The sequence below is a fragment of the Platalea leucorodia genome (genome assembly GCF_965183815.1).
Source record: "Platalea leucorodia genome assembly, chromosome: 4".
Classification (NCBI taxonomy): Eukaryota; Metazoa; Chordata; class Aves; order Pelecaniformes; family Threskiornithidae; genus Platalea; species Platalea leucorodia.
In genome coordinates this window covers 47,039,380-47,067,295 of record NC_138826.1, presented here as the reverse complement: position 1 = coordinate 47,067,295, position 27,916 = coordinate 47,039,380, and the positions used below count along the sequence as shown (strand labels likewise).

Here is a 27,916-nt window from a genome sequence, read left to right as displayed (position 1 = left end):
ATTAATATAAAACTCTACTATTACACTTTCCTTTTGGTGATGTTATAAAATATTATTATGTATTGATACTATACTTTAAGATTATAATATATCATCTCCTAAATAACGTGAAAAAGTGTACTGATTTGCTAGCAATTATCTCATGACAAATACCCAACATCAATAATTTCCAGTAATAATTTTTAGTTTTGGAGAACAGCTTAGCTCATACAGAGAAAACGCACATCTTTCAAATGCTTTACTTGGTTTAGTGAAAAACAGATAAATGGCTTGTGATTAAGAACAGTGACAGATTATACACCTACATATAGACTACTTGGTCACTTTATTTCAGTGTTCATGTCTCCCTGAAAAAATGGTTCGGATTACAAGAAAATTAGAAAAAAGCAGCATTCTCTTTAGCTCTCATTTCCTGGCTTTCAAAGTTCATGGTATTACGAATGGTTGAAAAAAATACATTTTCCTTCTGCCCTCTCTACATATAACTGGGAGGTAGTGCAAGCACCATTTAAAATCTGCAGCTGTTTAAATGAAATGTTTAAAGTGTTGTGTTGCTTAGATCATCTTTATAAATTTTGTAAGTGTTCCCTTTATATAGTGATTTTTTTTTTTCCAACTTCTTTCCTAGTAGTCTTCAGACTGAGAGGAAATATTAGATAATCAGGAAGCTAAACATTTCTTACTATTGTAATTTTTTTCATGTCATAAAATCAATTAAAGGAGTGCTGTATATGTCGTTGAACTGAATATACGTTTTAAGTTGTTTGTATGCAACTGACAAACCTAAGTGTCTTGGATGAGTTCTTCTTGTCTGTTTTACTATCAGACTGTGGTTACAATAATGTGGATGTTTTCTCCCAATAGCATCAGCGACTTCTCAACATTTTGGAAGCAGAGAAGGAAGTGTTATCAGGAAAGATGGAAGAAGCTTTGATGCAGCAGTCGCAAAAACACAAGGTATTGCTTTTATTTATCAAAAAACCTGACTCTGATCTGTACCATGGAGTTCATTGGGAATGATCCTGTCACAACCACTGACAGGAAGAGGAAGCTTTCTCAAGCACTTTGTTTGAAATGATTTTTAGCCACTCCTCTATTGTGTATTGCAGTTTAATTTTTCATAACTTTTACAGGAAGTGCTTGACCAATGTTTGGATGAAGAAAGACAAAGAAGTAAGGAGGCTGTGGCAGCTGCCCTAAAGGTATCTCCTGTTAAGTAGTAGACATGCAATGTGGATTCCATGTGTGTCATTACAAATGCCAAGTTCAGCAACTCATTCTTGTTTCATAACTAAATTTGTTGAACTCTATGTCCTCATCTGTGTTTAAAAGAAGCTCATTCTGTAAATCATGAACATATCTGCTATGTTCTATGCCTTAATACAGATAGTCTATGTAACTTACTTCTATCTAAGACAGCCTCTGAATTAGTTTATAATAAGAAGTAGCAATATTGCAGTTCAGTTATTGGTGGTCTCGTGGTCTTTCAGTTAACAGCATCAATACAGCTTGATGTGAAGAGGTAAGTAGCAGGGTCTACTGACGATCTTAAGACAATCAGCATTGTGTCTTATTTAACTTTGTTAAATGTGGTCATTTTCAATGAGGACAGAACTGTTTTATAAATCGCATAAAGATTTGGACATTTTAACAGGTTTTCAATTATTTTATTTCAGTTGATATTTGACTAAAAGTGAGTATTCACTTTTTTAAATATGATTTCTTCAGTCTATTTCATTATTAAGTGCATTTGAGTTAGAACAGTAATTTTGTAAATGTTAAGCTATCTTTCATTTCTAATACTGATGTAGAATCCAGGACAGAATTTCAGTTGTATGTAAATAGCTGGGAAAACTAGTGATGTATGTTACGTAGCAAGTTGGTTAGGCAGTATTATCATTTCCTGTTTATCTTCATATGTAGTATATGCACACTAGCTGAGCACCTCTCTGAATAACATTCAATAACACAAGAAACATCTGTTACATGGTTGGTATCTAGGGGAAAATGCATGTATAATAAAATATCTTAATTTAATAGGGCATTTTTTTAACTTATATTTTTATTACATTTTATAAATGTCTAAATAAAAAGTCAAGTCCCAATGAATTGCAAGAAACAGCTTTATTTATAAGTGTAGATATTTGAGGAACCCAGTATTTTTTGCCACTTATATCTTCCCTTGACTAGTTCCATAATCACCACCAAAGGGCATTGGAATGACCTGTAAGCTTACTAAAATTGAGGGTTGTGTGGGTGTGGTTTGTCAGCCCACATTTGTTTATTTTGAGCTTCAGCCTGCTATTATTTATTCATAGATATAATGCAATGATTGTCTTGCTGATAAATATATTTGTGTGGGTCCGCATGTGTAGAGCTGTCCTTGTTACTTCAAATTCAGTGTGAGTCACCTGATGATATCATGTAATGGTTGAATATAAACATTGGAAAAAAAAAAAAGATGAAACTACTTCTTGTTGAATGTATAGCTAAGGAGCTTTGGGAGGGAAGACACTTGTTTTAAGTATGTATTGGCTACTTTGCCACAGAAAGCACTCAGACTGTTTTTGGACTTTAGATACTTGTAGATAAGAGCAGGAATATCTCATATATGGGAATATCAAGCAATGTAGAGAGGTCCATGATGTACCTACTCTCACATGGTTTCTGCTGCATGTTTTTTGTGTTAGCTGTAAGCAAGCTAGTTATGATATATTGTGTTTTCAGTAGGTGGGAATTTAAGATCCGTGCTTGTAACTTTCTTTTTCTTTCTGTAACTACAAAGTCATTGTCCGGTGGTAATACCTGCTTGGTAGCACCTTAAGATAAATTTAAGCTCATAGTTCAGAAGTGAAAATATTCAGGTCCCATATCTTGTCAGCTCATAAATCTCATTAGAAGAAGTAATATGTATTAGGCACCCATGTTGGGTATTTTGGTCATTTATGTGTGCTTGATTTGTTTCAAAGGCTGAAAAAGAAGTAGTGCAGGAGGCTGTTCTGAAAGCAGTAGAGGAAGAGAGGAGAAATATGGAGAAGATTCATGCAGAAGAAAGAAAAATGTGGAAAGCAGAACATGACAGACATAAGATTGCCCAGGCTGTTTGGGAAGCCATGCAAGAGCAAAGGAAGCATAATGAAGTTAGTATATTTTACCCTTCTATGGACCTGCTTTGTGTATTTTATTTTTTTCTTTTAAATGCCTTCCTAATGTTGTGGTAGACTTTCTTGTGACATCTGTCATTCATCGCTGCACCCAGTTGATATTTTCAGTGCACAGCGATCTTGCTAGTTTATCTTTCATCTAGACTATGTGTATTGAGAGAAGTTGGCATATTCAGAGCAAAATTCCTGCAACCTTTTCAGGTACGTATATTGAAATGAGATGAATCATGCCTTGAAAGTGCCTGGTTTTGTCCACTGACTTCAAAAGGAGCCCAAGATGACTAGCTCAGGTACTGGCATTTATGTTGTAGACAGTTTAGGTGACTATTTCTTTCTTTATACCGATGGGAGAGAAGAGATGTTACATTTATTCCTTATTATGCTGGAGTTCCATTGTTTCTCTTAGTAAAAAGATATTTTTCTAAGACAAAAAATAGAATAGGTACAAAATAAAGACAGGGTTATGAAAATTGGAAACCTAAACTGGTAATGAACCGGAAGTGTTTCTAGAGTTACTTTTTAGAGAGGTGCTTCTATAAGGATAATTGTACATCACTTAACACAAATTGAGAGACATTCCCAACATCACTTTTAACAATTGTAGGAATTACAAATTAAATATATTATAATAGCAGTTAAATTACTCTTCCAAAAGTTGAATTTTGTAGTCTCTAATGCTGGAAATATTTGGGGGAACAGTCTGTAAATTCACTGATTTCTTGGTGGCATACTTGAATGTTATAGTCTGAAGAATTTTAAACAAGATATGTTTCATTTGGGTGTTGGAATTTGATATTACTCTATTTTTTTTATGTCCTGAATAACAACAACAAAAAAAGACCTTTAGAATTTGAAGTAAAATAGAAATAAAATAGCATATCACAGAATTTTAAAAATCAACTCTTTGGAAAGAGACCCCATTTCCCTTTCCAGTGTTAAACAGAATTATTAGCCTCATACCTAATCAACTACACAAAAAGTTGTTTTTTGATGTTAAGCCATTACTATAGTCTGTGTTGCTTACATTTCTAGTGTAAACAGGGATTTTACTTTGTACATAGCTTGTTTACTGCTTTTGACTGTAAAGGTATCAAGTGGTAAGATGTCAGTTTTCAAGACTGTAATTTTACTATACTGATAAGCCTTCAGGCACTGAAACTCTTGTTTACAACAAAAATATAAGCAGCTGACTTCAAAGCTAAATTCAAGCTGAGAACAAGAGAGTTTAGTTAGATATAAATCATTAGAATCCAGAAAGAAAATTGGTACCAGTGGTGTAGAACATCTGTTAATAGAAGGGAGAACAATAAAGTAGTTGTTTACTACAGTAAAGAAAAAGATGGCAATTTTATAGCTTCTAGAACATAAAGAGATTGATAAGAGGATGATTATGGTAATGAAGTTTGAGGAGAGTTTTGATGAATCCTGAAGATTTTTGGTGAAGGACTCCGGTAGCTGGATGCATGAGGTCGGCCAGGGTTCTATATTTATGGATTTGGGGAGCATGTAATATGCCCCAGGGGTGGGAGAGTGGTGGATTAAGTTGACATAGTGGCTCAGGGTAGGTTTGCCTTCCCTGTGGAGTGTTGTGCCAGAGTTTCTTCTTGTTGAAATTGCCTTTGAAGTTGTCACAGGACAGGATGATATTATAAGTAGTTTAATACTGATGGGTGTATTCTTTCAGACAAAGCCTTAAATATACTGAGATGTCAGTGCTTTTCTGAGGAAGAAATTCAGGCCTTTCAAAAGGTCGGGTTTTTCAGCTCAAGCTGCTAGTTTATCAAACAGTTGATACTGTTGGAGTATCTAGTGGTGTACTTGTGATAGTGAGTAGCACTGAGGTACTGGAGAGTGGTGTGATTAATTGTCCTGTAAATATCTTGCTCTTGATGCAGTCATGTGTGTAGTCATTAGTTAATTCCATCTTTTTTAATACTGAATAGCTCTGACAACTTTGATAGTAACAGGAATAATTTATCTTATTCATTTATAATATATGATAATTTCTCCTTTGAGTTAGGTTCATTTTTCAAATACCTAATCTATGTTCAATTAAGGAAAATGCAGATTTTTCTTGAGATTTCCAAAATTCTCTCACATAAATGTATAGCATACTTGAAGTTACACTCTTTGTTCTCTGATTAATGAGTACAAATTCTTTGGGGAGGATGGACTTTTATGTAGAAATTTGTTTCTTGCAGAAATTTTCACTTGTTACCTCTGCCAAGAATTTGCCTGCCTCCTTTAGGCCATTGCTGTCATAAACATATGACAACTGTTGAAATCCTCTGACAACAAAAGAAGTCCTGAAGAGCTAATGTGCCAACTGAGAACTTATATACGGTGTCAGATGTGACTTTGGTTTAGCAATGAAAAACACTTGAGACTACAGGCAGTTTGTGTGCGGACATTAATTTTTCTAGGTAGAGCCTTCCACTCAGAATTGTTTCTTATTTATATTTTTTTACTATAAGATTTCTCTTTCAAGAGCTATAACTGCACTATTGACTTCCTTGCAATTATTGTTTAGACAACATAATCTGTCAAGTCAGCTTTGTGACGGCCAAAAGTAAAACGTACAGTCTAACATTTTAGAAAATGAAATGTAAAACTGTGGCCATGTAACAATCGCCTTACTTAATTCTTTATGCTATGTTGTATAATTCTTTATGCTTCCTGCTTCAAAATTGTCACCTGATACTGTTATTATGTTTACTGCCAAGTAATGAAACAACTGAGTGTAGTTGAAAGTAAGTGAACATGCAAATTGATCTTTTGGTATCAGACATATAAAAAGAGCTTTAAGAGCAGTACAGTTATTTCAAGAAAGACAACTTTCTTTCTGACTAACGCGTGGTTTTGGAACATAATACTAGGAAAGAGAAGCCTGACTTGTTTTTAATGAAATCTCTCTTCTCTTAGTTTATCTTCTTCAATTTATCACCAGAGGAAATAATCTGTGTGTGAGAAAGAAAAGATATTTTTATATTTACTTCTGTGTCTTTTTTAGTCTTGTATCATACTAGTAATTGTCATAGAAATGTAAATTAAAATTTAATTTTCTTCTGCTGTAAGTTAATTTGAAGAGATTTGCTTTACTGCTTTGAACTAAACCAAAGAAATCAAGTATAGTATTAAAGAGAAGGAATTTTCCTTCACTAATACTGTTAGTCTGCAAAATTCAAAGAGAAAGATCAGAAAGGGTCAGTGTAGTCTTCTGCAAACAGGTGAAGCAGAATGACTTCCAGTCATGGCACCCATAAGTAACTCTAGGAATAAGTAATGGAAAAATTTGAAGACGTTCAAAATCTTACCATTTTCTTCGAGATAGAAACCCACTTTGTAATTTACGTGGTTTAAATATATTTTGCTCTGTGTCAGAGTTGAATAAGAACAAAACAGAAGAAATTGAGATCCCAAATTTGACAGCCAAGCAAGACCTCAAGAGAATTGTGAATTTGGTAGTAGAAGCTGGGGTACAGTGTCAGCAGCCACTGAGAATCATAACCAAGAATCTACAACCCTGGCTTTAAGAAAAAGAATTTCTGCCAAATGGCTGTAAATTAAGAACAGAGAAGATGCACGTCAATGTAAAATACTGAAAAGTAAAACTAGATGAACAATTAGGGAAAAGGACACTCTCATATGCATGGGGCAAGAGTTGATAAACTAGATGGGAAAGACACATTTTAAAAACTGCAGCGTCATTGGGTATCTGTAAACCATTTATATGATGACATATAAATGAAAATAAATTTCTGTGTTGTAATGGTATGAATTTGTTGGCTTCTCCTTTGCCTTCTAGACCAGAAAATATGTTTGATTCTTTGTTTTAAAGGAGGAATTTACTATTCACGAATTTTCCTTATAAAATAAAAGGTGGGTTTTTTCACCAGTTTTTAAACACGTGCACTAGAAGAACATTGTAGAACTTGGTTATATATGAGAAAGCAATTGGAAAAAACCTTAAAGTATGCTAGTTAATATTTCTTCAGTCAGGCAATTTTAGCATAAGAATAATAAAGCTTTGAAGATTACAGTTCTGCTGAATCAGGTGGTGAGACTTCCTTTTATCTTCTAAACAATTTGTTTAAAAGAAGAAAAGGTTAATGTTTACTGTGCAGGGATGATACGGGTATTTTTTTAGACTTTTTGCTGTTGTTGTTGCAGAGTGGCCAGGAAGCAGAGCCATAGTGGATGCAAATCTGGAAGCTTTATGCATATTGCTTCTACTTGTTAGATATTCATGCCTGACAAAACTTTGTGCTAAAAAATTGTTTGTCCTCAGTCAGGTGGATGTTGAGTCTGCAGATAAGGAGATACTACTTCCATATAAGATTTGTTTTATTAATTTAACATTGCCAAAGAAAAATCTGGGGACTTGGGCACAGTTTAGTAAATCATTCATGATTAATATCAAATATTTTGTTACCAAATATGAAACAGCAGAGTAAAGATAAACTTACAGTGAAAGTAGGAACTAAGACATACTGAGTTAATGTTTTGGCTTGATGGAGCAACCGTGACATACCCTCCTCTCATTTTTTTTAAAGAAATTGAAGGATTAAAGTAACATGAATGTTGCATTTGTTTTCATGAAAGCTTTGACTGTTCCAGTGACTTGGGGTCTTTACTTAGAGAGATGGGATTTTGAATTAAATCGAAGATATTACTCTTTGAAGCCTTATAACTCTGAAGGGATAAATGAGGTGTATTACATCACCAAGGAAATGGTAAAAGTTTTTCTCGAGCACTGTCTCAAGAGGCTCTAAGGTATTAGAAGTCCAAAAGACTTTCCTTTTGGTTGAGACTGGCAGAATCTTCAGGTTTTATACATCTGTTATCCAGGTGGTTAGTGCTTTTATAAAAGATTTTTATTTATTTATTTATTTATTTTTTATTCAGAAGAGGATTCTTAGTTTTGGGAAGGCTTGCATTTTAAATCAGGGAGAATAAGCTCTCTTCCTTGAAAGAAGTGAGTAGTCTTTTGATTAAAGATAATGCTCATTTGCACAGTAACCTCATGATCCTTTTACAACACATTGAAAAGTCATTATAAATGAGGAACTCATATGTTCAGCAGGCTAGATGTAGCCTGGCATGTCTCCAGTATTTTTTTTTTCTGCTTTTGATACATTGTATGGTGTTTTTTACAGTGGCAACTTTGCTGCAAGGAGAGTTTAATATGTCTGGTAGCTGTCAATGTTGAGGGGAATGCTTTGTAAAAGTCTTCCACTAGAATGTTTTGTTCTAGAACATTTATTTGAATAAAGAAGTGGTTGCCCTCTAGATAAGGAGAAAATATAACAGGCAATTTGCCTGAAGCAGAAGCTTTTTCCCCAGAATTCAAAATTGCAGTGAAGCTCCTGGAGTACAACTATAAACTTCAGTGAAAAAACAATGGACAGTGCTCTCCATTGTCATCTTCTTTCTGCTTATTTTTACTCTTTGAAAGAACTAAAATCCAAAAATTCGTTGGGGATATAGGCTGATGAGTTCCATACAATTTTGGATAAAATAGAAGGATGGTATATTGTATTTATAATTAGTGGGCAGGAAATGCAGAGTAGCTATAACAGTAGCTCCTGTAGCTGTAATGCTGTCATGCATAGAGCTCTCTGCATGGTATTTGTTATCATCTTACAAAGCTAAACACTCAGTTACATAAATGAGGTGAAATCGGGGGGGGGGGGGGGGGTTGGGGGGTGGAGAGAAGTAGCAAAAGAAGCTAAAGAGAATTTATACATGACAATTTTTGTTTTAAAGAAAATTCATTAAAAGTAAAATGAAAGCTGGCAGCTCAGGGTGAGCCCTGGAAATTTAGGTCCATGTCATAGCTTGAAATTAATAACTCTCCTAAAACACTCGAAGCGAAGAATCACCTTTGTCATTTCCTGAAGGCTTAAATTTAAAATACTGTGTATAATCTACTGTAGTTTACCCTAATTCTCAAGGGAAAAAGAGCATGAGTTCATCATTGCCATAATCCACGCAGCAGATACGTTAGAGACTCAAATGTTCTGAAGGCTGCAAATAATTAGAAAAAGAAAAAAAAAAACCTTTAATTTATGAAAAGAACTAACATAAACTCTGCTTCCTCTTGGACATGAGCAAAAGCACTAAGGCAAAATGATCTTACCAATGGGAAAGTATTTCAGGAAAACTGAGGCTGCAGTGTTTCATTCAGCCAAGCCACAACTGAGATATACTGAGATATACAAAGAACAAGTATTTTTGCAAGAAAAATTAACTAAAAGGCTTATGGAAAAAAAAATGTGAACTTCCCAATAGTCTTTGCTGGGTAAATCTCTAAGCATTCTAGACAATTGAATATGTTCAGACTCCTGATGGTTCATGTGATGGTGTTCTTTGCAGAACAATAAATTTGTAATTTATTGTCTTGGAACATATTAATCTAATTTTACTGGCAAACATCTAAATAGTTGAAAAAAATTTGATTCTTCTGTACTGTATGGGCTTTAAAGTATATTTAATAATTTTCCATGAGTTTATGAATAGCAGTATATGCCATTGCTTAGAAGCTAAAGGCAAAATGTCTACAATACACGGCACTTAATCCCAAAAAATTAATGGCTACTTACCTGCTACTTTATTAAAACTTTTTTTGTATTCATGCTCATCTGCTTGAGGGACTGCTTCTGTTGATAGTTTTCCAAGCCTGAATCAATTTGGTATTGAATATCTTAAGGATTTCCACACCTAGTCATATATAAGTGAACAAAAGATATGTAAGTGAAAACATGGAGGCATTGGCTGTATACTTAAAGAACTGGCTTTTGTTTCTTTTCTACTATTGCTTAACTTAAATGTTAAATTTTTGTTGAAAATTATTATTTGTCTGAATATTTTTCCTCATTGCCCTGTATTTGAGAAGATTGGGAGAACTAATAAACCAAAAAGTTTGTCTAAAAAGTTATTTCCCACTCTAGCTTTCAGTCAGATTTATTAGCTGTAGAATGGCCTTTTCTTAGCCCTATAATCTGTAAAAAACACTTCTTTTTATCTCATGCATCAAATCAGTAGGTGTATAGTGGGTATTTTGGCAAATAATATGAGGGAAAAAAGAAAATATATGGGAATTATATATTTGTCTTACCTTTTTATTGTCCAGTAAGACTACTTTGGCAACCCGACGTATCTTTTTTTAGGTATCAATACTATGGGATTTTGTTTGTTGGCACCACAGTTTCCTTACCCTAAAAAAATAGAGAACATTGATGGCTAGTGCATGCCCCTCTCCTGATTTTGAAATCTGTGAATGAATTTCATATTGTGAATCCACTTATCTGCCTTTATTTTCTTTGTTTGTTGTACCCAGTAGTTTTCAGATTTGTCCTTGCAGAACTTTTCTCGTTTGATCTCCTGTAATCTCTTTCTATCCAGTCTGTTCATGTCTTTCATACGTACACTTTCTCCTGAACTGCTTATGTGTAAACATGCATTCAACTGCTATTCCCTTGATGATGGTGCAAAAAACCCTCTTTCTTCTACCACTTTAAGTGATATGCTACATGGTATTATGATATTCCCTACAACTTTATTATGAAACCATCATACCATTTTTAAGATAGACCTGTTTTCCAATGATCTGTGCCTCCTGTAACTTGCAGAACTCGAATCTTGTTTCTGTGTGATGCAACAGGCAATCTGGTACTTTTGGCAAGGCAGGAGATATGCTAGTTTGGGAACCCCTATGTTGTAGAGAGGCAAGATACCACTGGGTAGCTGCTTGGTAGTAGTTTTCTGTGGTACCCCATGTTATTATGCTTCTTTAGCAGGATCAGGGACTATTGCCTCCCTAGGTTTAGATAGTTGCTTTATGCTTTATATGCATGATTGCCTCTTGGCTTATACCAAATTTGGAAGCCTAACTCATTTTGTCCTCCATGCGCACTTTGGGCCCTATTTTTGTCTACACTAAAAACACTGATAAATCTCTTTGATATCACATTATGAGTGCATCACTATCACTTGAAGTTCAATAGATCTCTTAGTCTTTCCTTTCTTCTTTCCCACTCTCCAAATACTTTCTGGTACCTTTAACACCGTGTTGCTTGTTGATCTGGACCATATCATGGTTTTTTTTTTACATCTAATTGTAAATATAATTGTTTACATGTTGCTGGTCATTTAGGCATCATATCTGTAAGAGATGACATATCATATCTAACAACATAGATACAATCTTCATCCAAGCTTGCACTTTTCCTGTATTTTTATTAATGCATCTTTTCTTTTTTCCTGTCCTAACAATTATAGTTTGTCCTTTCAGAATATTGTCATAATGATCACTTTCCAGCCCTTTACTTTGGGCTTTCCATCACTCTTTCTTTGTTAAATAGACTATAAACTGCTTTTTGTCTCTGCTTCAGAGTTTGCTTTTGTCTCTTTCTCATCATTATTAACTCTATAGTATTTCTTACTAGGACATCAACTTTTAGCTATAAAACATTCATGATATTGGCATCGCTTTCCCTTCTTTTATGATGCTTTTGTACTTGGGAGGATTTCCACGTGACATCCTTAAATACATCCTCAAAACTCTTCTCATCTATGATATACAAAGCATTGAGTGCATTGCCAGTTAAAAGAATACAAAATAGTATCAGTTTATCAGTTTTTCTTTGTCCATTTGTTATTTGTTTCATCTTACACATAGGTTACAGCATCCTATGGGGGAGGCAGACTTTTAAATACTCCATTTATTCTGTGTTTCTGAAGTACCCAGCAAAATGGCATATTTGGTATTGCAATTCCAGGAATAACTTTGTTAGACTTGTAGGTTTTTGATTGGGTGGGAGAGTGTTGGAAGATCTTTGGGAGAAAAAAAAGGTTTTTTCAGCAACAGGCTTGGACTATCATAACATTCCTGTTCATGTTCAATATCTTGTGGATTCATACAAGAAGTTATTGGGGGTTTTTTTCTCAATATCATGATTTCAGCCCAAGTACACAATTGATAATATAGTATCGCGTAATGTGCTGGCAAAGAGCTTGCTCTTCAAAGGACATCTTCTCCATTTTCTGTTGACTTTACTATGTTGTTCAGCTTTCAGTGGGAGAGTTTGCTTACATTTCTCTCCAGAGAATATCCAACCAATATTTTCAGTTTCATTTTCTTCTTGGTTTTCCACCTTCTTGCAGAAACATTAATGTGTCTAGTGTTTATGAGGACCATGGTGATTCCATAAGAACACAAAAAAGCATTTTTCATTTAAAAAAAAATGTTGCATAATCTTCAGTGTGTGAGGAAGCACACAACTTAGTAGCACTGAGTGGAAAGAGATCCCTGTCATTAGATCATTTATTTTTAATATGCTTGCAAAGTCTGGAAAAGGGGTAGGACACTGCATGCAGACTTTAACCATGTCTGACTTCAGAAGTAGTTTGTAGTAGTTTATAACCACAGACATTATAATTTGAGGGTTACTATTTTCTGAAAAACCACTAACATTGCAGTCTGTGGTTGCATTTCCTAGATAAAATTTAGTACTGCCACCTGATCCCTGTGTGGAAACAAAAGAATTTTCCTATAAAATTGCAAACCATCATATGGCCCTTTTTTTTTTTTTTTTTTTAAATACTGACTGGAGTTCCTTGGTATATACAGTACACTGTTTTTTCTTTCTGTCTTCCTGCAGATATATATATTGTGATTATGTGACTGTGATTCCTAAAAGATGGTTGAATATGATTTGTAAATTGAGTACTTGAATAACTTTATTTTTTATTAGGTATTATGATCTTCTAACTGGTGTCAAGCACATGAATATAAAGTCATGTAAAGAAGCTAACTTTGTGACTATAATGTAGTACTCCAACAAAACAAGAGTTGCACCTCAAGTACAATTATTTGTGGAGTGCTCTTCCTCAGCTTCTTATGGGAAACTGGGCTTTCACATTTTCTTGAATCTATGAAAGTAACACTAAGAGCCTCAAATAATGCTGTACCCTTCGTAGCTAAAGATGAAATAAGGGCCGATTTTTACCTTTGCAACGAAAATCTAAATTAGGATAAAATCTAAAGGTAGATATAGCATAACAGGAAAGAGCAATGAAAGAGATGAAGGAGAAGTAAGCACATACACTGGCAGGATGTATGTGCAGCTAAGACTGTTAAACAGTAGTAATAGGTAATATCACAATTTCAATTATCTTCGTATCAGTTGATAATTTAGTGTAATGACTGACAGAAATACAGCGAAGACAGAAGGTGACTCTGAGAACTTAAAAGAGAGCACTTTGTGAAAAGTCATATAGAAGAAGGAGTAAAGATTCTTTTCACAGAAGGAAAAAATAATATCAGTGATTAATTCAAAGGACAAGGCAAAAATACGTGACTGAGTTGGCTAGGGGACTGGCTGTTGTATGATGTTTGCTCTTTGAAGCCTTCTGAAAACTGGGTGGAAAGGATAAAAGAGTTTTCTTCCCAGTTCATTGATACCACAGCAAAGCCATCTTTTGAGAGTCTTGAGTGGTCTGTATTGTTACACACAGGTCTATGTTTGCTCATTGTAAGCTGCAAGTAAGGGACAGTGCAAACTAAATCAGCCAGTTCAGTAGTGTTGTTAGTGGTTGTAATGTCTGCTTTTTTAAGACATAAGCCTGGGAAGAAAGCTGTGTGTTTTCTTGTCCTGTTTCATTTCTCCTGAATTTAGGGAGCAGGATAATGTTTCAACTCAGTTGAGAAACAGACATTCAAATCACAGAGAAATGGAACCATATGATTCATCCGAGAGTATGGTTGGTGAAGTTTAATCGCCAAAAATAAGAAGTGTTCTGGAGTATTACCAGGAGTCTGGTAAATACAAATGTTGGGATGAAGCCCACTAAAGTATTTGTCTACAATCATATGAGATTGTCCAGTCTGATGCCTACATTATATGTCTGTTGAATTACCATTGTCATGGCAGACTGTGACTGTTGAGATAATTTTCAGATGATAAGTGTCGTTAATATGTATCTGAAATAGTGAGATTTCAGTTTCAGTTTCATTATGTACCCTATATTAATTTTGTATTATGAAGTAATAAATGTTTATATATTTGGAAGATGTATTAGTACTTTTGGTTAACTAGAGTGTGGTAGATGAATCATAGAATCATTTAGGTTGGAAAAGACCCTTAAGATTGAGTCCAACCGTTAACCTAGCACTGCCAAGGCCACCACTAAACCATGTCCCTAAGCACCATGTCTACACATCTTTTAAATACCTTCAGGGACGGGGACTCAACTACTTCCCTGGACAGCCTTTTCCAGTGCTTGACAACCCTTTTGGTGAAGAAATTTTTCCTAATATCCAACCTAAACTTCCCCTGGCGCAGCTTGAGGCCATTTCCTCTTGTCCTATCACTTGTTACTTGGGAGAAGAGACCGACCCCCACCTGCCTACAGCCTCCTTTCAGGTAGTTGTAGAGAGTGATAAGGTCTCCCCTCAGCCTCCTCTTGTCCAGGCTAAACAAACCCAGTTCCTTCAGCTGCTCCTCACAGGACTTGTGCTCTAGACCCTTCACCGGCTTTGTTGCCCTTCTTTGGACACGCTCCAGCACCTCTTGTAGTGAGGGGCCCAAAACTGAACACAGTACTCGAGGTGTGGCCTCACCAGTGCCGAGTACAGGGGGATGATCACTTCCCTAGTCCTGCTGGCCACACTATTCCTGATACAAGCCAGGATGCCATTGGCCTTCTTGGCCACCTGGGCACACTGCTGGCTCATGTTCAGGCGGCTGTCAACCAACACCCCCAGGTCTTTTTCTGCCAGGCAGCTCTCCAGCCACTCTTCCCCAAGCCTGTAGCGTTGCCTGGGGTTGTTGTGACCCAAGTGCAGGACCTGGCACTGAGCCTTGTTGAACCTCATACAGTTGGCCTCAGCCCATCGATCCAGCCTGTCCAGGTCCCTCTGTAGGGCTTTTCTACCCTCAAGCAGATCAAGACTCCTGGCCAACTTAGTGTCATCTGCAGACTTACTGAGGGTGCACTCAATCCCCAGATCATTGATAAAGATATTAAACAGGACCGGCCCCAATACTGAGCCCTGGAGAAAACCACTTGTGACCTGCTGCCAACTGGATTTAACTCCATTCACCACAGCTCTTTGGGCCCAACCATCGAGCCAATTTTTTTACCCAGCGAAGAGTACGCCCATCCAAGCCATGAGCAGCCAGTTTCTGCAGGAGAATGCTGTGGGTAACAGTGTCAAAGGCTTTGCTAAAGTAAAGCTCTATTTACTATTTTCTCTTAAAATTAAACTTAGTATGTGGTATGGCAATTGTTCTCACTCAAATTTTTAGTCATCCACTGTGTAATTAGAAAATCTATGTAAGGCAAAATTAAACACAGGGGTTAAAGAACTGGGAACAGCTGTTCAACATACTAGCTATTCCTGGTACCTTTTGGAAGAGGTATTTGCTTTTTCTAATACTGGGATTTTGGAATATCCACTGGTTCGGGATTATTCAAATTTTTCTGAACTGCTGGATGCTGGGAATATATAGAAAAACTAACATTTATGGTGTAGAGTGAGACACTGAAAAACAATGAGAGACTTGGCTGAATTCTTAAATCTTCCATTTTTTTGGAATTTCTGTGGAAGCTAAGAGGACCCTTGGATCTCCTTACTATAAAACTCTTTATAAGTATTATGAATGCGACAAAGGGAAAAAAAGGAAAGTAAAAAGTTAAGGCAACTTCTTTATTTAATAGTATAGAAGTAATCAGTAATCTTTTGTTCCTTATGATAAAACAAATAAGGATATACTATGCTAGAAAATAACATTTTTTTATCAACTTGTTGCTCTTGAAATAAGTATTGATAACAAAGAGTAAAAACTAGCATAGTTATGGTGTGTTTTGCTTATTGCCTCAACAGGATGTTATACAACTTTGCTTTCACTGTTATCCGTAACTGTATATTCTTCAGAGAATTAATACTGGTCTTAATTTTGGGAACTTGCCATTGTAAATGGAAAAGAATCCTTTCCACTTTTATTTTTTCTGGTTTAATCTTGGTGTAATAAAATATACTTCCATAAAAGTATTGCTAGTGGTTTCTGTTTTCTTGCATTTTTTAATAGACTTGTAGAATGTAGTTGTATTTTTATTTGGACCTTTGTTCAGATAGTGTTTCAAGTAGCATGACATCAAGGAAAGTTAATGTCCTTTAATTGATTGTAAGTATTTTATTGATGTAAAATGTTCTACATAGTAAGATATAGCACCTTATCAGTTTTGTACTTTGTTTTTAAGAGTTTAATGGGATAAATGATGGGATTTTTTTCCATTCTAATACAAGATAGTATTTTGGGACCTTTTGACAAATTAAGCTGGCATGAGAATATATGTACAAGAGCAGCATTTTTCTATAATATGTAAATTTCTGCTACTTTTTCTGTTAGTCTTGCCAGAGTTCTGTAGTGAGAGACACCGTTGTCTCAGGATTTTTCTTTGGTAAACTGAATTAAAATAGAAAAAAATTATAATCACTTTTCACAACTATGGTTTTCATATTTGCTGTATTCCAGAACAGTGGAGACTACCTAGTTGTGCATTTCAAATTTTGGATTTTAGACTTCTTCTGTTATAAAGATAGCAAAAGTATAGTTTTGCAGAAACTATTCAGTTTTGACTGAAAAGGAGTAGATAGCTAAAGGTAAGAAGTAAAACTATATTTTTCAGTTGAAACACTTCCACTGAAGAGTCTTTAAAAAAATGGGGTTTGGTTCAATACAGTGGTGGTATTCTTCATTTTGTACACTAATAGCATATGGTAAAATGCCACTCTTATACATACAGATGAATTATGTAACTTCATAAATATCTTCTGCTTCCAAAAGCATAGAATTCCACCTGTTTTCCAGAGTGAATCCATTCAAAACCATTGAGTTCCTGCAAAAATACTTTCTGCAAAGAAGACAGAATTGTGAAGCACCAAGGATGCATAAGTTGGCATTCTGAGATTCTGTATTTAAAGCAGTTCTCACTGTAGATTGACAAATGTTTCTTAAACCAGTAAACAACGCAATAAAATGGTTGTCATTCTATCTCACAAACATTTGTAAAGTTATGTATTTCTCCTTATGTTAGTCATTATTCCCATATAAATAAGTATGGTGCTTTAACTGAATACTTTAAATCAAATGCTTTAAGTACTGCAGCAAAGTAATTGATTTCTTCTAAGCCTCACAGTGTATGTACAAGGTGGACTCAGTCATTTTGACCAGAGCCTGAAAGCTTGTGAATAATTAAATCAAAAAAAATAAATTAAGCTATCCTTGATTTTTATCTTTTTTCTTACTGAAGTGGTGAAAAATGGTTTTTAGTTTTACTTTCTGTGTACAAACTGTGTTGCTTAGTAGGCATTATTCTGATTTAATATTTAGTTAATAACATCAATAATGGCAATAATACTTCAATATTTAGTTAATAACAGCAGTGTGCCCAGGTGGCCAAGAAGGCCAATAGGATTCTGGCTTGTATCAGAAATAGTGTGGCCAGCAGGACTAGGGAAGTGATCGTCCCCCTGTACTCGGCACTGGTGAGGCCGCAGCTCAAATATACTAGAAGTCCTGTGTGTTCCTTTTGTGAACCATTGTTTTTTCCATTATTTCTATTTCTTTTAATTTCCATTTTTTCAATGGCTGCATTTCTTTGAGTTCTGTGAAAGTCTGCTCATAGAGGGAAACTGAGATTCTTTTTCTCCATATGCTGCCCTCCAAACCCTCCCTCAGAGCAACTGCAACATGGCCTCAATGGCTATCTGTTTTGCTCACCTATTTTTTTTTTTTATGCACTGGATCGTCAGTTCAGCTCTCTCTGTGGTGCATGGCTGTGGTGCAGTAATAGGGGAGGTGAATTTTGGCCCATAGAAAAAAATAATGTAACAGCATCATTTACAATTCCTATGAGTATTGCAACAGTTATGAGGTTTTTTCCTCCAATTTTCACGCATGTATTTTTGAAGGTCTGTGGAGCTTCTTGCCAAAAAAAAAAAACAAACCAAACCAAAAACCAAACTGGCTTTTTTTCTGAAGAAATAATGTTTCTAAATAGCTATAAATAACAGAAATATGCTATGTTTTTATTCTTTGAAAAGAATAATAAATTTCATCCTATGAAATTCTGATTACAGCTTACTGTTTATGCTAAATGTGAATGCACTAAGAAAGCCTGGTGATACTGTTAATAGAAGCATGTGTCACAAATCCCTGCTTCATTCTGCAGGCAGACCACTAGTGTTTCTGATACTTCCACTTTTGAATATCTAGCACAAAAGCATAGGAGTTGCAAAGGCCACTACCTGATTTCTGAGACACTCTTGGTATCCCTCTCAGTCTCCCCTCCAAATCCTTTAACGTTGTGTGGTTATTTTTACTGGATGTTTTGTAGTTTTCTGAAAATGTTACATTTTTCAGGAATCTTATGTTTATCACTTAATTTTCCTGAATTTTGGAAACAAAACACTTGGCTAAATAATGTTATTACTTATTTCATGAGTGGCTTTGGGATGCTGGGACTAAAGTTTTAGGACAGTGGCTTTGGTCCAGAAGTTGTTTCCTGAGCTGATAACTTAAACAGATAAGTTGTCCCGGAGGTGATAGAGGTGTTTTAAGAAGTGGTTCCTGGCTTTCTCTGCTGTGATGCATTTCTAGTACTGAACCAGATTTGATAGAGGGTAATGCTAATTTGGGGGGTGGGTGGGTGTCCGTTGTTGCTTTTTACTGCTGTGTACAGAATGACCCTGGCATTTCCCAAGGTTTGGAAACAAATTTATTGTCATTTGGACTCTGGTTATTGTGGTTAGAACAGCCCTTATGTAAGTTTTGAAGAGCCATGCAATATAGAGAAAAGGAGGCTGAGGGGTGACCTCATTGCTCTCTACAGCTTCCTGAGGAGGGGAAGTGGAGAGGAAGGTGCTGATCTCTTCTCCCTGGGATCCAGTGCCAGGACGCATGGGAATGGCTCAAAGCTGCATCAGAGGAGGTTCAGACTTGACATTAGGAAACATTTCTTTACTGAGAGGGTGGTCAGACACTGGAACAGGCTTCCTAGAGAGGTGGTCGAAGCCCCAAGCCTATCAGTGTTTAAAGAGGCATTTGGACAATGCCCGTAATAATTTGCTTTAACTTTTGGTCAACCCTGAAGTGGTCAGGCAGTTGGACCAGATGATCATTGTAGGTTCCTTCCAACTGGAACTATTCTATTCTGTTCTATTTTATTAATAGCAACTAGTCTCTTCTCCCTAGTAACGAGTGATAGGACGAGAGGAAACGGCCTCAAGCTGCACTAGGGGAGGTTTAGGTTAGACATTAGGGAAAACTTCTTCACCGAAAGGGTGGTCAAGCATAGGAACAGGCTGCCCAGGGAAGTGGTTGAGTCTCCATCCCTGGAGGTATTTAAAGAACGGATAGATGCGGTGCTCGAGGACATGGTATAGATGGACTTGGCAGTGTTAAGTTAACGGTTGGACTTGATGATCTTAAGGGTCTTTTCCAACCTTGACGATTCTATGATTCTATGATTCTATAGTACATCCCTGCTTCTGTATTGCTTCCTTTTCTTCTTCTCTCAGGGAACATTATATATCTATTAAGACAGCTTTAAAGTGATTATTTCTCTCTTCTTTAGGCCCTTTAGTGATCAAAGCACTGAATTTATAAATTTTTTTAAAGATACTGCATACATTTAGGGTAACTATCATTGACAAAGGAGTGTGGTCATGATAAAATTTTAGTAGCAAGGGATGACCTGTATTACATTTGTGAAATAGCTTTAATATTTACACTTACATTTTTTCCTTTTTAAAAGGAAATTGTCAAGGAAGCATTAATGGAGGAGCAAAAACGAAGTGAAAAGGCAATCGAAGAAGCAGTGAAAAGGACAAGAGCAGAACTGATGGAATATATTAAAGAGCAGAAAAGGGTGAGTTACCAGTGGCTAATGGGTTTCACTTCATGTAGTGAGAAATTGGTGAAGTTTATTAATCCTGAAACCTGTCTTAAAATGCACAAGAAAACAGAATCAGGAGTTATGTCTTCGTATTTCTCACTCATTTTTTCAAACAATTTGTTACTATGATATATTTCTTCATGTGTATTTATAGAATTTTAAGTTCATCACAAGCCAAAAAGCAGAAAATCGGAAATTAATGCGTTGGTTGAAATTTACAGTATTTCTTATTACGTTAACTTAAAGATGGATCATAAATGCTGCCTGTCAAATTCAAATTGTGATCTGAGTTCAGTTCCTTGAAAGCATTTCAGTATCAATAACAGATGCTATTTTATGTTCACAAATGAACTTTATTGTGCAGTTTGCATGCACACAAAGGTATTAAGTTTTCCTTTCAACCCATATTATATGACAGCATGAAAATATATTGGTATTCTATTGAGCATGATTAGCCAGTGCACTGGTCTTGTTATGATGAAATGTTTTAATGTTCTGAAACTTAGCTTCAAGTATTCTGTTAATGCTATATGCTTGCAGTTTAATGCTTGTGTATAAACAGTAAAATGTAACTTAAAAGACAGTTTCATTCGCTTTCAGTCGGAGGAGAAAAAATTAACACACTTCTCCCCTTTGACTCTTTATAAAAGTAAAAACAAAAAAATAATTAAAAAAAACCCTCTTTCATATGGTGGTAGCAGCCTGACATCAGATTCAGTTATTTCAGTATTCTCAATAAACAAAATCACTAAGCTTGAATCTAACTGGTAATGTTGTCCTGAGAAGGAAGTAGAAAGAATGTGTTTGGCCTCTTCTATTCCTTGCTTTTATGGGCTGAATAATATTATGGGAAATAGGATTTAACTTCAGAAGTTTCACTCTACTACTAGTTAAGATTAGTATTCGATGAGCTCTCTTCCATTATGTTGTGCCTGGAGGAGTTTACATTTGGCAGTATGGGTCTTATTGGCAAAGACATTTAAACAGGCATCCAGGGAAAACACAATCCATAAGAATGTTTGCACTTGTTTATATCTGAAGTTGGTCATTTACAAAGGATAAGGTATGGGGAAAGTGAAAATAGGTCTACTATTAAAATAACTTGTATCATAAATGAATTGGTCAATAGGACCACTAGTGCAGATCATCTAGTCCATCTAATGCAGATTCCTCACTTGACAGCTAGATCACACCATTTTGATTGACAGTAATTTCCTGCCGGCACTTCAATAGCAACTCATCTGGCCTTAATCTCTTAAATTTCCATTTGCATCAGGAATGGAAACTTTCTTGTGTTTTCCTTCCATGTACGCACAGTTGGAGCTCATTGCCATTATTCCATTGTCTGACTACTGTTAGTCTGTCTTTGTGAAGTTTTCACTAATCAGTGAAACAATGAAAATATCATCCTCAAAGAAACAAAATCCTCTTTGGTTTATCTAGTAGGAGCATCATTTCTATTCATTCCATAGAGTTCTTGAATGTCAAAGTATTTCAGTCAACTTTTTTCCCTTATTGATCAATTGACACATATTTCCATTCATTAAAAAAAAAAAAAATCTTATGTAAGGACAGCTAGCTTTTTCTGGCATAGGATTTATAAAGTCTGTCTGTATTTAAGTTGAGAGTGGAAGATGTTTTTTACTCCAAATCATTTGGCCTGATAGCTTCTTTATGATTACATAAGAGGCAGAGTAAATGGACCTTGGTCAAAGCCCATGCACCTGTCAGAGTAATAAATATACTTTATGGACTATACTAAGAAGTAGCAGCTTATGGAAAGAATTCCTAGAAGGAACTCAGGGAAAATGCCTTACTTTCCTGGCTGAGATTCAGTGACGTTTTTTTTTTCTTTTGAGTGACAGGGAAAGTCCCAGTTATACACTTGCAAAGGTAGTGTACACTGTATATATGTCATTATTGTTTTGAAAATAGGTTTGTAGAATCCTTCAACCCTGGGACATGGGCACAACAGCATTTGTACTTGGTTAGCAGTGGTTAAGTGCTTCAGGAAAAGACTCATAAACAGATTCTTATCCAGCTTATTTTGTAATAGTGCAAAGTACATTTCATCCCTCATGGTAAATGCAGTATATACCGGTTTTCAAAGTAGCTTGTAACTTGCTTAGTCATTTATTCCATTAAAGCTTTCTTTTAGTAAAAGTATAATAGCTGTGATATCAATTTAAGAAAACCAATTGCGTATTTGGCCAGTTATGTATTTGCTACAAATATTTTAAAATATTAATGAGCATTTACAGTTGTATTTGTACTTGGATTCTTAGAAGAATTTCTGTAACAGTTTATAACAGTTGGATCTGGCAATCCCACAAATTTTGCAATACATTATAAATGTAGGCCAGCATTATACTGTACTATATATAATAGTAAATATTTATGTTGAGTTAGAAAGAATTGATTGTGAATGAGTCTTTTTAAACATAGATTGATCTGATAATTATTTTTAGAAATCATTTGTGTCAACATAATATATACAATGAAAGTAAACTGTAGAAATCTCCTGTTGCAGTTCCAAAACTGACTTCAGTTATATACTAGCTATGCTAGTGCTAAAATAGCGGTTACTTTTGAGAGGCAAGACACTATACAATTTAAGTGTTCAGAGACTTACCAACCACGAATCCAGCAGATCAGCAACCTATGTACAGTTTAACAGTCACTTAGTATATGGGACATATGCATGAGATTATTTGAATTAGTAAAAAGTTACTTAGCAAAAAGCAAGTAATTGATGTTCCTTTGTCCTTACACAGCACTTTTCAACCCTTTTCTTTCCTGATCAGTAATCTTTCAATGGGAATTCTTTACAGCTGAGAAAACTGAATGGCCTGCCTTTGATAAAATTCTTATCTAAATAATTTAATGTCATATGCATAAAATTTTTCCATACCTAGGGTGTTTATAGATCCACCATATCTCAAAGACTTTCACAGGTAAATAACTCAGAGTTAAACTAAGCAGTTTTACACGTTTGACATCGTTACCCATAAATGAGTCACATTCAGTATCAGTGAAACGAAAGATGATTTATAGTCTCTTTGTTCGTATTTTCTCATGCGCAAACAAGCAAATTTCAATGCACTTTTTTTAAATACTAAAAATGAGAGGTTGGTAAGATTAACATTAAGAAGAAGAAATGGAAAATAATGCAACAATACCATCATGCTAAAATGCCCAACATAAGACAAGAAGAAACCTAACTTGCTCTGTATTCAAGCCAAACAAAATCTCTAAAGCTAGTGGAAAATTTGTTGGCAATTCTTCACCTTTGATTAAAGGACACTGCAAGCTAAAACAGAAAAAATAAAACTGTGATGACAACATATATTTTCATGCAATAAATGAAAGATGGGCCATGCATTGTGGTTATGCCTTTTTCATACTTCAAATATAATCCCAAGTTTTTAAAGATATATAGCACTATATTGGCAACAGTTCAATTTATGTACTGCAATCTTAGGTTTATTTTCTCTGTTCTATATTAAATGAAGAATTTTATACTAGAAAAATGTTTTTTATGTTGCCACAGGTAACATCTTAAGATGTAAGAATCTGGATATCTAAGATGTGAAGGAAATTTCAATCAGGAACTTGACTCTCTGTTATTTCATGATTATTTCATAGCCACCACCATGCTGAAACGTGCTTCAAAACTAAAATAGAATAAGACTGTCATATCTGTTCAATACGTCTTCCATAGCTATCAAACTTGTAGAGGTTTATATAAACATTCATAACACCTTGAAGAACTCTTCTGAGTCAAATTTGAATACACTTGCTACAACTATTAGCCAGACTTGCTTTCTCCAGCAAAGGTACATCCACATTATGTCCAGAAAATTGTCTTTATTAATTGCCTGAAGGTGTATTTGACCTTGTAATATCGATATGTCCTTGTTTGCATATAAGTATCAGGAAGGCAAAACAATGTTTTACCTTCCTGCTAGTGATGTGGGAAATGAGGGGAGAGAGGTGAAGCGTAGCACACAGCTAAAAAGGAGATAGGCACTGAAGTACAATTAAATGGCAAAGCACTACTTTTACTTTTGTCATAAAGATAAATGTTATTCTTGGTTCGTATCCAGTGCATGGATACAGTGCAGTATTGTGTGCCACCTATATCCATGAGACATGGATGTAGCGGGAAGTAAAATCTTTCAGTTTGGTTAGAGTGAGTTGAGTAAAGAGTAAGGAAGCAGTTGTGCATGAGTATCCAAAGTCTATCCATTTTGATGTAAGCTCAAGATTCACTAGGTCATTTGTCAGTATTGTCTTTTGTTGCCTGATGTTCATAATCCTATAACCTCTGGCCCTGCATTGTGGTCTTTGGTCATCTGACTGCTCTGAAAACAGCCAATACTGTGACAGGCCCCAGCACATTAAGTGCTCCAAGATACAATAAATCACATAGGCCAGCCATTGAGGCTCACTATGCCTATGTTACTGATTGAACTGGGAAACATTTACCAGCTTTTTGCATTAATTCTTTAAAAATTCTAGTGTTTGTTTTTATGCTGAATGTATGTGAAGGGGTTCCCCATTATTAGGTGGAACAGCTCTGGGTTTTTTTAAGGGTTAACAGTTTGGTTTTGCTAAAACATCATGTTGATGTGGTAGCATACATTTGCGTGTCTGTATGTAGGCTCTTAGGTGTATGTGTGTGTATACATTCATATTTGTATTTATTACGTGGACATCAGGGCAAGAGGTAGAGTCTAACGGCATGTAAACTATGGCCTAGTAGTGCGATTCCCAAACTATGATCCCTGGACTATGAGACAGAGGAATAGCAGTACCCTACCACTGACCTGTAGAACTGTATTGGTTTTGTAATATTTTTGGTTGAAGACTTGATTAATGGGTACATGATGCTCTGTTAGGAATATAAAGACAGGCTAGGCCCATCCCTGCTCCAGTTTGTATGGACTTCATGTGGGGCTTTGGCCCATTCACTGAACACTCTTTGCTTCAGTTTGCTAGTGCTGAATTATGTGAATATAAACATCGTTTTGTCCCAAAGTGCAAGAACTTTCATGTTTGTTGTTTGCTCCTGTGTGCAATGTAGTTACAAGATTGACTGAAATTTTGGAGGTATGTTAAAAGTATTCCAAACATGTGAGTGGAAGAACAAGAGAAGTATGTTAACTTCCTGTGTAATGTTTGGACAACACCTTTGCCCTAGTCATTTGCTTATGCTCTGTCTCCTTTCACATCCAAGATGTGAAGAAAACGAGGTAGAGCCTGCGCAAGATGCACCAGTCCATGAAGAGTGAAAGATAGGAATTGTTATAAGATAGTAAAGGTGAATTTTCAGAATACATTGCTCTGAGAGAAGCCAAGCCAGCTGATTTACAGGAGTAATGCTTAATTTCTGAACAGGAAATAAGCTTGAAAATAAATTGTAAAATAGCAGGAAAGTAGTATCTGAATAAAATAAAATCAGTATTGGAGTATATTAATCTGCCCTGCTTCTTAATCTAATTTTGAAGTAATGAAGGCATTTCTAAAGGCCATGTTTTGGCCTTTTCTTTGTATTCACAATGTGGAACTACAGATTTTTCTTTTTACACAGTTGAGTTTAGTGCCTGCCCTTCTATGAAGACAATTCCCGAAAGATAGTTACATTTTATATGACTGGCTGTGATTTTTTTTTTTTTTAACTAATTTACAGTTAGAAAGCAAGAAAAACAACTTAATAAAAACAATTTCTAAATAATTCCAAAAGTCTGAAAAGATTGAATTCAGTGAATTTTGGTCTATTCAGTGTTTTCAAATGAAATAGTTGAGATCTTCAATGCCAACAACTAGTAAGTGGGGATTTTTTTTTTTTTTTTTAATGTATTTTAGCTAGGCAGTCATACAACATTTTGTGTTTCTAGCAAGTGAAATGGTGCATGGGTCCAACTGCATTCCAACAGTAAAACATAGTGGGAAGTAAATATTTCCATATGAAGAATGGAATGGAATGGAGTAGAGTAGAGTAGAGTAAGAATATTTCAGTTGGAAGGGACCTACAATGATCATCTAGTCCAACTGCCTCTACATTCCTTTACTAATTTCTGTGAGGCTTTATATACCATAACTGCATGTAGAATAAAGAAAAAGATGGGCATTCAGTATATTATTAATATTTATACTTTATTAGCCTCTGTGTATTTTTGTTTTTCTTTCCTGTTGATTGCATATACTAGTATCATTAAACTTTTCATGAGCCAAAGGTCTACCGTACAGTAGCTAGGTAAAAAACTCATGCTGTATTCCCCTGCAATAAATATGAAAGAAAAGTAAATTACCTGTTACCTTTTGGTCTTGTTGTCCAAATGGACTATCCAGTGGAAAATATCCTTGTAGACCTGATCCTGCAAAAATATGTTTGCATACTTTATTTTATGCACTGTAATTGTTCCTGTTCACTTCAGATGTCATGAACTGTAAAATTATTTCAGTATCAGACAAAGAAAATCTAGAAGTGGTCTCACACTCAATTCACTGCTATATACTTAATGTTTGAATTGCTACTTTCAATTCAAGTCTTAAACTACAAATGTAAACTTGGTGAGTTCAAGGAAATGACCAGTTATGGTTTTTTTTGCAGGTAAGTTACAATTATTGTTAAATGTATTAAGTTCTAAGGAGGGTGTATCACATTTTAAGACTGACAACTGAAATGCAAGCAGGCTTAATTTTTCTGGCAGTATTGTGTATTTAAAAGAAACAAACAAAATAAGACCAATTCAGTTGTTTCTCAAAATCAGAAAGTACCAAATAAGTCCAGTAAAAAAAAAATCTGTGATAAAACTATTGCCAGTATAAGTCTACTAATTTTTTTTTTATTATTATTATTTTTTACTACACATTCCTGATGAGGATTAGTAAACTTAAAATCTGGTAGGGGAGTGGAGGAACAGTTGGAAACACGAAATTTGATTTGAAGGTCAAATTCAAATCGTCTTTATTCTGACAGGTATAAAGTACAGTCTAACCTACTGCATCTCACGGGATTCAAAAGAGAACTTAAAGTTTCTGTCACAGTCTCTCATTAGTCTTTCATCAGTGAGAACTGAAGCAAGAATGCATAGCTTAGCCATACACCACAAAAATTGCCCCAGCAATTTAGTAATTATTGACTAAAATATGATATTTTACAACTCCAGGGTTTGTTTAAAAAACATACAGTGATGGTTGTGGGGGGTTCTGTTCATTCTGTGTCAGATTCTCTGATTTTGCACATTGGCTTCTGAAAGCACTTTTATTTATAACTAGGTTTTCTGGAATAGGAACATTATAAGACTTTTGCCGTTACATATAATTCCTTTCCTAAGTGGTCATAGAAGTGTCATTTTGAAGCACGTAGAGTAATCTTTTTCCAATTTATGGCATAAGCTGTATGAGGAATCAGTCAGTTCATAAATTGGCCATTCAGATGGAGATACTGTAGGGGCCAGTATGATCCTTGGCAGCATGGGCCTTTTTTTTGCCTAATGTGTTTTCTAGCCTAGTCTGGTCACAAGGTCAACCACTTCTCACTTCTGCTTCTTTACTGCTTTCTTCAGTAGAAGGTCATTGAATCCTAGCAGTGCAGTTATTACTTTCTTAATAGTTGGTATTTCTGTCCATTGTATATATCTGCAAAAATATTAGGAAGCAAAATAAAACAGTAGTAATAGTTTTGTGTTAGTTTATTCTGCATCCATCTAGAGCAATTAAAATGTGGTCACAAAATTGAGAGGATTTTGCCCTTCTAAGTTTTGTTCTCTTCTGTAATG

General features: G+C 35.3%; 1 protein-coding gene across 1 annotated transcript in view; it reads left to right on the top strand.

The window, feature by feature from the left end:
- CCDC91 (coiled-coil domain containing 91) overlaps positions 1-27,916 on the top strand; it is a gene marked incomplete at its 3' end in the record, with an annotated part of 162,295 nt that overhangs the window by 107,976 nt on the left and 26,403 nt on the right. Inside the window, exons 9-12 of the mRNA XM_082310178.1 lie at positions 865-957; positions 1,134-1,202; positions 2,970-3,140; positions 19,989-20,102. Coding sequence (XP_082166304.1) covers positions 865-957; positions 1,134-1,202; positions 2,970-3,140; positions 19,989-20,102 — 447 coding nt within the window. The remainder of the gene's footprint in view (positions 1-864; positions 958-1,133; positions 1,203-2,969; positions 3,141-19,988; positions 20,103-27,916) is intronic.